Source organism: Cibotium barometz, chromosome 32 (assembly GCF_041138505.1).
Source record: "Cibotium barometz isolate CiBa-2024 chromosome 32, ASM4113850v1, whole genome shotgun sequence".
Lineage (NCBI taxonomy): Eukaryota > Viridiplantae > Streptophyta > Polypodiopsida > Cyatheales > Cibotiaceae > Cibotium > Cibotium barometz.
In genome coordinates, this window is record NC_141077.1 from 24,987,474 (window position 1) to 24,998,708 (window position 11,235).

General features: G+C 41.6%; 1 protein-coding gene across 1 annotated transcript; it reads left to right on the forward strand.

Annotated features, from left to right (window-relative positions):
* Window positions 1-6,862: 6,862 nt before the first annotated feature.
* FAP1 (Chalcone-flavanone isomerase family protein) lies at window positions 6,863-10,995 on the forward strand. The gene is made up of 4 exons (XM_086772129.1): window positions 6,863-7,339; window positions 9,816-10,065; window positions 10,162-10,253; window positions 10,572-10,995. Exons 1-4 carry the CDS (start codon window positions 6,958-6,960, stop codon window positions 10,709-10,711), a joined length of 864 nt encoding a protein of 287 aa, XP_086628255.1. The 5' UTR covers window positions 6,863-6,957; the 3' UTR covers window positions 10,712-10,995.
* The last annotated feature ends 240 nt before the right edge of the window (window positions 10,996-11,235 follow it).

Genomic DNA, 11,235 nt, shown 5'->3' on the forward strand with positions numbered 1-11,235 from the left:
TTTTTTCAGAATGGCAAGCGTCTCCCTCTCCCTCCCTCCCTCCCTCTCCCTTTCTCTCTCACCCACCCCTCCCTCCCTCCTTTCTCTCTCCCTCTCTCTTTCTCTCTCACCCACCCCTCCCTCCCTCCTTTCTCTCTCTCTCTCTCTCTCTCTCTCTCTCTCTCTCTCTCTCTCACACACACACACACACACACACACACACACACACACACACACACACACACATGTATGCATACATGCATACGTGCATGGATGCACACATACGTACATTCTCTCTCTCTCTCTCTCTCTCTCTCTCTCTCTCTAAGCTTCAGTGGCCATTGAGATGATATCCCTTGCCCTTCTCCCAACCATTAATAATCTAATTGTATAGTGCTACTCAAAGTCTAGATAATAAGCAATTATTAGAGTCTTGTTAGAGGAGGCATTTGAGTAGAGCATGAAGCCACCCTTAAGTTGATTACACACAGCATGAGTGTGCGGCCAAATAGTTTTTACTATAATGAATGAATACCTTAGTGTGTCACGCCAACTTATCATCGCTGATGATGAAGATGCCATGTTATGCGTATGAGGACTCCATGCTATGCTTATGAGAGAAAGAAGAATGGGCCATCAACAAAGGTTGGATATGGGATGGGCACAACTACGTGAAAAAGCTATAGTGAGGGCCCCTTAAAAAGCCATTCCAAGCTCCCCATGTGTGTAGAGAGTTAAGTGTCCCTAACACCACCAATCTGTCTCCTTTCAAGTGCCAATGATGCTCACATTATGGGCATGCAACATGAGATTGCCTAGTAGACCCCAACTTTATAAACTTGCCATAGGACAATAAAAGACCAATAATGAGGACAAACTTGTGTGTCCATTGCCCACACCACAACATTCATCGTATCAAAATGTGACCCTTTTTTTGGGACCAATATTCTAGGTGTGTGTGTATGTGTGTGTGTGTGTGTGTGTGTGTATTGGAGAAGTTGAGTGATCAGCGAGCGAGTGAGTGGGGTAGTGGGCTCTACAATTGGTTTAATCTACATGTGTTGGCCACATGCACCCGTACGTCGATGGGAAGTCGACCCATGTGAGATTGCATGTTGAGGATGGCAAGCCTTTGGCAGAAAGGGATGGTAGAATTTGCAAGCAAATGGGGGGATTGGGAGGTCGAGAATCTAGAGGAGATGAAGCGGCTCCATGAAGAGGAAGGCGGTGAGATTGCAAGGTTCACAAGCCTTGAATCGAGGGAAGAAGGTATGCTTGAAGGTTAATCCACAATTGATTAGGAATCAGTTGGGCTCTTGTCTATGTGTAGTGTTATTATATTTTACCCCAAGAGACCACCTTCTAAGGCTGAGGTGGGTAAATGGATTCAAGAGGATATTTTGCATGACAAAGTGGTTTTGAAGGTGTTCTATCTAGGCAAGGGTTTCTTCAATGTTCTGTTTATAAAAGGGTAGTCTGTGTTGGAATTCTTTGTGAAATCTCCTCTATTTATGGAGTAGAAGGTGGTGCATGTGTTCCCTTTTGATCCCTTTGTTGATGTGAATAAAAGCATGCTAATGCTTATCTGGTGTGGGTATAGTTGGACTCCCTCCTTGGCTTAGGCCTACACTTCGGGAGATTGCATGCTCATTGGGTCCAGTGTTACATATTCCAAATTATGAAGCTAGGAGTTGGCAAGCTAATAGTGTATGTGTATCTTGAAATACTATGATTGAAAACCCTAAAACAATTGATGTTGATTTAGGTGATCTAGGAATATTAGAAATGGGTCTGAAATTTGGTCCTTTTTCAGGTGCGTGTTTTAAATGTGAGGGGTTTGGACATATAGCCAAAAAATTGTGTGGGGCAAGGACATGGTAAGTCTGATGAGGATAAGGGGATAGGAGAAAATAGTGCTAAAAAGATAGATTCTGACACTAGTCATGCGAAAGAAGTAAAGGGAAAGACAAGGTGCAAGATGGGGGAGGGGGTTAGTCAGAAGGGCAGTGGGTTAGAGTAAAAGGGAAAGTTAGTGTCAGGAGCCAAAGAGGAGGCTAGAAGAACCCATGCAAAACCGTAGAAGGGGGGGGGGAGGAAAGGAGAATAAGTCTCAAGGTACCTTGAGCCTCCTAATGTGTTCTAATCTTTATAGACCTATGAGAGATGAGGATAGTTCAATTATCAGGTTGAGAAGGCTTGGAAGGGAATTCAGAAGGAGGATATGACAACTAGGGAAGCTGAGTAAGTAGATATGGTACCTGAAACTGCCCTGTCATGAATAAGTTAATAGATATCTTTGGTTATACATGGAATATTAAAGGTATTAAGGATAAATTGGGGGTTATCTATTATGGCTATACAAGAATATAACCTTCTGGAACTAATGTTTTAAGGAGAGATAGGTTTAGGGATTGGGTGGTGATGTATGGGGGATGAAGGCTGGATAAAGTGGTGTTATGACTTTAGTTAAAAATGATCTGAATCCTACTATTATATCTAATCACCCTAATGGTAGGATCCTTGTGGTGGAAATTCAAGTCAGTGGGGAAAAATTCTGGATTATTAAAATTTATGAGGCTCATAATCATAAGATTAGGAGTGGGATGTGGGATTGGATTGTCAATCTCAAAATTCAAGTTCCTTGCATCATTTTTGGGGATTTTAATATGGTTGAGAGACTATTAGATAGATTTGGGGGAAGTACCATCCTGATGGGTCAAGAGAAAGGAAAATGGGAGGAGTTGAGAGGCAATTTGGGTTTGGTTGATAGTTGGAGACTAGGGGATTGGAGGGATAATCCTGGGCATACCTATTTTAGCCTACATTACCTTAATTCTTTTTCCTGAATTGGCAGAGTGTTTTTCAGCCAACAAGCCTCATGGGTCCCTCATATTTTGAGGGTTTTTATAGATCCTAGCACTGCCATCTCTAACCACATGCCCTTGAAATGGAGTTGGCACTCAACAGATTGGGAGGAAATGGAGTTGAATTAATTTCCTACTAGGAAATTGAGAGTTAATAATATGTTACTCAAAGATGATCTCTTTGTTGGATACACTGAGGAAGCCATTGGGATATTGAAAAGGAGAAGTATGTCTGATGGGTCATGGAGACAGTTTGCCAATGAGATGCAAGGAATCATTAGAGCTGTTGTCAAGCTGAGAACTGAGGAGAGGAAGAATTGGGTAATGCAACATGAAAGTTTACAAAGGAAAAGAAAGGTTAACAAACTTACTAATGAGGAAGTTAATCTGTATGTCAAATGCCAATCTGGGTTGAAACAAGGGGATGATAGGTGTGCTAGAGAGGAGGGGAATTGGGAAAAATGGAAATCATTCAATAATAAAAGGAAATCAGAGAGATACCTCTTCAGAGTTTCAAAAGGGAGAAATAGTAGGGAAGTGGTGGGGAGAATTTTAGATGAGAATGGACAACAATTGGGGAATGTTGTTGAGCAAATTTCAAGAAAATGTATAGAGTTTCTTGGATCCATCCTCATTTTGAAGGAGGATTGCTCTCACAGGAGGTTTTAGGCAGAAAGTAAATTGTTAGGACTAGTTAAGAATAGTGTGGATCTTGACAAAGCTAGATGGTTGGAGAGGGAGGTTGATATTGAGGAGTGCTGGGTAGTTCTTTTGAAGTTGGGAAGAGATAATGTCTGTGGAATTCTTCATTGCCTTTTGGCCATCCCTAAAGGATATAGTGTGGGAAGTGTGTAAAAAGGCCTTCAGTTCTGGTAGTCTGGATAAGGATTTCAAAGAAGGCTTTGTGAAGTTAATCCCTAAGCAAACTGCTTGCAATAGGTTTGGTCATTGGAGGCCTATCACCTTGTTAACTGTCATCTATAAGATCTTGGCCAAGGTGATTGCTCTTAGAATTACACGTGTTACAAGGAGTCATTTCTAAGAAACATCATGGGTTAAGGGCAAATCAATATATGATAATATTTTTACAGCCATGTTGGGGAGAGATGTTGCTTACCCTTAAAACCCAGTAGAAGTGTATCATGCTGCAATTGGACTTGGAAAAGGCTTATGATAGGGTGCATTGGTCTTTTGTGGCAAGAGTCATGGAAAAACTTGGATTTGGAACTAAAATGGCTACATGTATTTACACTCTCACTTGGGGTGGGCATTCTAATGTCCAGTTAAATGGGAGGGTGGTTGGGGGGTTTGAAGTCCATAGATTTGTGAGATGACAAGGATGGTCTCTTGGCCCCCTATTATTTGCTATTGCTTCTCATCCCTTGGTGGTGGCTTGGAAGATGCTTGTAGAAAAGGGAACATTATTGAACTAAAGCTGAGACACAGTGAGCAACTGATTATTAAGTGGCTTTGTTGATGATTCTTTGTTGTTCCTGAAAGCTGAGAATAATAATATGAGACATGCCCTGTCTATCATACAGGAATTTGCTGTGGCATTTGGATCTAGATGCAACATTCAAAAATCTAGAATTATAAGTTTGACTGAGGACAATGATTTTTAACCGGAGAGGTGGGGGTGTGAGGTGGTAAAAAAGGACAAATTGTCAGACATCTGGAGATCCCATTTAGGGTTGAGGTTACAAAAAATAGCTGACTGATTGGGCATTAGACAGATTTCTTGGAAAGTTAAAGAAATGGGAGGGGATTAGAGTTCCTTTTCATGACATGATAGCAATATGTAATACTGTGCTGAATGCTTACATTATGTTTTTGTGTCTTGTGCTTAAATTTGGAAAGTGCCATTGGAAAAAGATAGTGGGTCCCATTAGAGACTTCTTATGGAGAAGAAAGTGTCATTTTGTTTTTGTGTCTTGTGCTTAGTTTTGGAAAGTGTCATTGGAAAAAGATAGTGGGTCCCATTAGAGACTTCCTATGGAGAAATGGCAGATCTACCATAAGAGTTCCATCTTGGCTTGCTTGGGACAAGTTGTCTGTTCCAAAAGGGAAAGGGGGTATTAGAATTCTGCATTTACCAACCCAAACCCTAGCAAGGGCTGCTTTGCTTCTTCCCAAGTGTCTTCAGCAAGAAGAAACTTGGTCAGTGATGGTGAGAGAGTTGGTGGAGATATCAATGGTTCAAGGTAAAAGGAAATTGGTAGGGGTTGGGTTGGAAGGACAAACTGCTTTCCTATGTCCTTTTGAAGATGACAGGTTCTTCTATGTGCAGGATGCTGCAAAACAGGTGGAAGGAATGCTTGAGTCTTATGGCTTGGGATGGGGGATGCAGAGCTTCTGTGGTAACTCTATGCTCAGCTTGGGGCTTTGGTGGTCTCATAAATTCACCCCCCCCCTTAGGTCTTCTTGATACTTACTCAGCAAGGAAGTTAAATAATAAGGGGTTAAAGAGGCTGAATGATTGTTGGGATTGGACAGTTGTGGGGTGGAAGGAGTTGGATTAGTTGACATTGGACAGTTGTGGGGTGGAAGGAGGCTGAATGATTGTTGGGATTGGACAGTTGTGGGGTGGAAGGAGTTGGATTAGTTGACATTGGAATTCCAATTGTCTGCTAGGGAGAGGGATTTAATGGCTCAGGTGCTTGTACATATCCAACTTGGGTGGTGCTCCACTGCATTTGATGAGTCTTGCTGGATTAAGGACTGGGCTTGGTTCAATGGAGCTAAATTGGCAAAGGGCAAAACTAGAGACCCATACACTGAACTAAGAAAAGGCGAAAACAATGTGGAGTACTGTAATAGGATTGGAGGGTGAGCTAGAGCTCTGGTTGCTAGAAAAAGAGATGGAAGCTGCTGTGGGAAAGTCAGTTGCCTGTTAAATTTCAGGTCTTCTTGTGGAAGGTAGGCATGTGGGCTCTGCCCATTGGGATTAAATTGATGCAAAAGAACTTTACTAGTGGGTGCTGTCCCAGGTGCAGAACAACTTTGGAAGATGGAAAACATGCATTCTGGGAATGTCCAGCCATCAGAGGTGCATGGGGAAAAATTGGAAAGTGGGTTGAACAGTGCTTGGGGATTCAAGCTTATTGGGGTGATTGGATCTTAAGGAAGTGGACTTGTAATGATGAGGTTGCAGATGTACTCTTTAACATTATTAGAGCATGTTGTTTGTGGGAAATCTAGATTTCTAGGAATGCTACTGTATTTTCGAATGGATCTCTTGTGGGACTGGCTGTGAAAGATCTGATGCGTAAATGTGTGTGTATGCGTTGGTCTATAATTGGTTTGAATAAGTTGGAAAAAGAGGGGATGAGTCAGCTATTGTAGAAACTGCAGATGTGCATCACTTGATTTCTGTATTTATTTTGGGGGAACCTTCAAGCATACTAGGGTAACCTAATAAGATGATTCATATGTTGTAGGTCAGTACTGGTGAGAGACTGAAGCCTAAACTGCCCAGATTTGGTCCCAAAACTAGAAGATGGTACCTTAAAGAGAAGCAAGTGGATCATACTTTTGTTGCGTTTATAGAAAACCCTGTGGGGACCTTAAAGAGACGCAAGTGGATCATACTTTTGTTGCATTTATAGAAAACCCTGTGGGGACCTTAAAGAGAAGCAAGTGGATCATACTTTTGTTGCATTTATAGAAAACCCTGTGGGGACCGGATCTACAGTTAAGATTTGGTCCAAAAAGGGGGAACATATTGGAAAAGCAAACCCCCAGAGGGTGTACCACTGAGGCTATGATGGAAGCTTGCATCCAATTGGGGTATCAGATCTCTTGGGAGCAATCCAGTTTTCTTTTGGAGGATAACAGATGGAATCTACTCTGTAATCTATTATCTGTTGAATGAAGTGTGGTAATTAGTGGTGTGTGTACGGGTTGCTGTTTTGGTTGGTGGTAAAGATCTAGTTGTATAATCAAAATGTGACCCTTATTAAGGGTATGCATAGATGAAATCGTCCAAGTCCAAGCATGAATATATATTAGTACTAATTAATGGATCCAGAAAATTAAATCAAACGGGTACCACCAACTAGCTTTGATGATTTAATGCACACACAGAACTACGTCGAGATTTCAATTGTGATGAGCTATGGCGTTCTCCTCCTTCCCCAAGCCTCCCAACTTCTCATCCCACCACCAGTATTGGAAGAAGCTGTCTGTGGGGGCTGCTGTGGTAGCAGCAGTGGGCGGCACTGCGCTTGTGGGCGCCCACCTCAACCGCCCAAAGTCTGGCCTCTTTGCTTCTCTCTCTGACCCCCTTTCGCACAGCAGGCCATGGATCCTACCGCCCAACAACAGCGCCCTCTCACCCTTCGCTTCTCTGGCCGCCCAATCGCCCACATCTTTCACAGAGCCCAAAACTGGTGTTTCCTTCCCCGCGATCATAGACGAAGGAGAACAGCAGCTTGCAGGAACTGGATTGCGCAAGAAGAGCATCCTCGGCCTCAAAAACATCACCGTCTATGCGTTTGGTTAGACCCCCTCACTTATTTTTCATGTATCTGATTTAATTTTCCTTATTATTGGATTTTAATGCTCTTAAATATTTGGGTTTTCCTCCATTTATCTAAATCGTATTTAATATCAATCCTCAATTAATTAATCTTCTTCCGCAAATAAATTGATTGTCTAAACACAACTATAATTGTTTTTGATGGTTGCTTAATCTTTGAGTGTTTCAAAGTGCCGTTGATTTCTTTCCTTTTTTTTTTCCCTGCCTATTTTTGATATTTATTTTCTCGAAATTTTCTCTGCATGTGTGTGTTTCTTAGTTTTATGTTTCTAAATTCTCCCCAATTATGTCAGCTCATCACAGGAGTCATGCATTTGGGAAGACCCATCCAGGGGTTTACATACCCATACCTCAAAAATTGAAAACATTTAAGGATTCTGGTTTCTGGCCACTGTTTAAGATGCTTGTTTTCCATAGTTATAGGTGGCAATGATTTGATCAGCTATGGAGACCATGGGAGAGGGGGACCATGTTTTTGTGAGGCCATGCATTTGTATTTTTTACGTATCTTTTCCATTGAAGTCACCAGAGAAAGGTTACATTGAATCATATGCAGAGGTGCACTAAAATGTGTATGCTGCATTCAAAGCTTGCATCTATGTGTATTGTTTATATTCTAAGTGTGCAAATCTATAATTACACGAGTTGCCAAGGGCATAGCTCTATGTTGTTTAAAGAACCATTGGCTAACTCAATAGTGACAGGCACTAGCTGGCATAGTCAACAGCAATAAGGTACTTGTTTATATCTATTACATACTATGCATGATGGAGTCGATGGTTTATTTTCTTGTGGATGACCGCCATGAGGCTATAAATTGCTCTTTCTTATAAGGTGAATTTGGGCATGTTCCTGGATTCATCTAGGTATGTGTATGATGTCTGTCTTATTTTATACATGTTATGCATGTTTGCACTCATATGTATATATGTGTGTGTTATGTATACTTGCACTTTGTTTCGTCATATTATATGGATGTGTAGGTTATGTATGCTTTCTCTTGTATGCATATATGTACATTATTCATATTCACATTTTATTATTTTTTGTTTTAAGTATGTTTGTGTCTTAGGACTGATTATTCTGTCTTATTTTACGTTAGCATTATGTATTCATGTATTTTATGTATGTTTGCATGTAGTGTATACATACATAACTTACATGAATACATACATTGTTGCATGTAGAGTGTTGCAGAAGTGTTAATGATGAGTAAGGTGTGCATTTAAACTTAAGATATTAGTTGAAGAAAAGAGAGAGAGAGAGAGAGAGAGAGAGAGAGAGAGGTATTAACGTCGGTAGAATGCAATACGAGGGCATATACGACCAACGGTGGGACTTGAACTCGGGTGGATCATGGCCTTTAAGGCCCCGATATGGTCCCAATCACCCCTTTAAGGCCCCCCACCAACTTGTGATGGATTCACTCATATTGCTGAATTATGAAAAGTACAAAGATTTTAACACTGTGTTGCTGATTTGTTGATTTGCATTGCTTGAATCTTGTGAGGGCTGTGTTTAACTGTACTGGGCTGACGGTTGGCAACATTGCACACCAGGAACCTTGCCTGGGGTGGATGCCTGTGGAGCCTTGGTGCTGAAAATGCTGGTTCTCTGCAGGTCTTGGGCCAGCTCTTGCATGTGTGGATGCTTCTCCTTCGAGATTCTTGCATTAAGCTTCAATGCCACCAGATGATTCAGTGTTTTTGAAACCAAGCGACCATTATATAGGGGGGTGCATGCTCTAGTCAGCTGCTGGTTGACTGGGCCCACAGCCCGCGACTTGCAAAAATCGTGCATAAAATACGTATAAAATGCTTTAAAGGCTGTGTTTTTCCACTTGGTGCTGGGCTGCCAGCTTTCTGCCTCCCTTGGTCCTTTGGGTGTCTGCATGTCCACATTCAACTGTCCCAAAGCTGTCCACACTTGCCCTATGCCCTTTGACCATGTGGCTGCCCAGACAATGGGTATTCAGGCCTACACCTCTTTTGACTGTTCCTGATACAAACTTTGACTATGTCTGTGGCTCAGCTCCTGGCTTATTAAGCATCCTCTGGACATTTGTACAATGAATAACATGAAATGTGTACGACTTCACACTTCTATGACCCAGACCTGGTGACTTGTCCCTGGACAAGGACTCACAACATGCTTAGTGCTCCCTGGACAAGGACTCACAACATGCTTAGTGCCATCCAGAAGGTAACTGATGGTGTAAGTGCAATTATACGAACACTAAGGTGCTTGTTCATATGACTAAGTAGGATGTCATAGCATGTACTTTCTGTGGTGAAGTCGATGATAGCTGTGTGAGCTCACCATGATGGAGTTTAGATCACAAACTTATCCTGATTAAGCTTAGGGAATAAGCCAAACATTTTTTTGATATATAGTGGCATAGCTACCTGAAGGACCTCTTACCTCTTCTTGTGCAGGTGTTTATGCCAATGAAGCCAGTTTGAAAGATAAACTTGGTAGCAAGTACATGCAACAGTCAGTTGCTGACTTGAAGGAGAGCAAGTTGTTTTATGAGGATATTCTGGCATCAGATTTCGACTTGACTGTGAGGCTTGTAATCGTGTATGGACGACTGAAAATTGGCTCTGTCCGAGGCGCATTCGAGGATTCAATTGGCAGCAGAATTAAGAAACTTAGTGGAACGGAAAATAGGCCCCTCCTTGAAAGGTTTAAAGTTTCTGGAAACTTCTTGCTTCAGCAAATTCAACTTTTATTCTGTTAACATATATTCACTTTCCTTTGACCCTTGGAGTTTTTATGCAGTTTCACTACATTATTTAGAGATGACATCAAGCTGCCTCAGGGAACGACCATAGACATAACTAGGCATTCTGGTCATATCCTTACGACAAAAAGTAGGTATCATTTCTTTATGATGGAGGGTTGTGTGCATGCGTACACATGTGTGCACATGCCCATCATTTTGGGCAAAATATGAGTGTTTTCAATTGAGTAAACATGAGTGTTTTCAGATACCTAGTTGTGAAAGAGGATGGTGTGCAGATGTGTACATGCAAATGGCAATGTGTGCAATGCATGGCAAGAATGCATTAAGCAATTATGAGTGCTTCAGAAACTTAATCATGTTGAGCCCTTTCATCCAGAGATTACTTGAATGAATGAGATCACTTCAGGTTTTTGATTGACGTGTTTCTATGTGCTTGGGTTGGCAGTTGATGGCGCAGAATTGGGAACTGTGCAGAGCCCGCTCTTGTGCCGCGCTTTTTTGGATCTTTACATGGGGGAGGAACCCTTTGATATAAAGGGCAAGGAAGACATTGGATCGAGATTAGCTTCAGTAGTTGGTAGCTAGTACGACTTTCAAGTTGGGACATGCCCAAGTTGCAGCCCCCATAGATTCTACTGTGAAACGGAAAATAATTGTGACGAGATTGAAAAGATCTGTTTTGTTTTTTCCACTTCTAATATGTGAGGCCCATTTTGCTTTTCAAAAAAGGGCTTTGCTGAGCTTAACAGCCATGATTGTCTTGAATCCTGTGGATGGTAATGGCCCATCCATTGTAAGGTGTTATTACAATTAATACAGAAATATCACTCTCTCAAAAAAGTAGAAGCAATGAATGATATTTTTACCTCTTTTAAGTGCTTAATCTTGCTTGTGCTTGAAAGTTGAGTACAGCATCTATTGCATCCCCTTAACTAGGAAGATTTGTCGTTGTTTTATGCAGCCTTGGGGGATTTGCAGACATGAGGAGCATTCTTGTGAAAAGGGGAAATCATAGCCGCTCTTCCATGATGGCAAACAAGAAATTTCTTGTCCAAGTCCTATTAAGGTTCCTGTCCTTCAGAGAGGCTTCCTAGGATTTAAAATTCCCA

What these genes read in the sequence shown, in the direction of transcription:
- FAP1 (XM_086772129.1), top strand. Translation starts at nt 6,958, where the DNA reads ATGGCGTTCTCCTCCTTCCCCAAGCCTCCCAACTTCTCATCCCACCAC. An exon ending in AATAGGCCCCTCCTTGAAAG is followed by an intron (nt 10,066 to 10,161) that starts GTTTAAAGTTTC and finishes GTTTTTATGCAG; the next exon opens with TTTCACTACATTATTTAGAG. An exon ending in TCATATCCTTACGACAAAAA is followed by an intron (nt 10,254 to 10,571) that starts GTAGGTATCATT and finishes TTGGGTTGGCAG; the next exon opens with TTGATGGCGCAGAATTGGGA.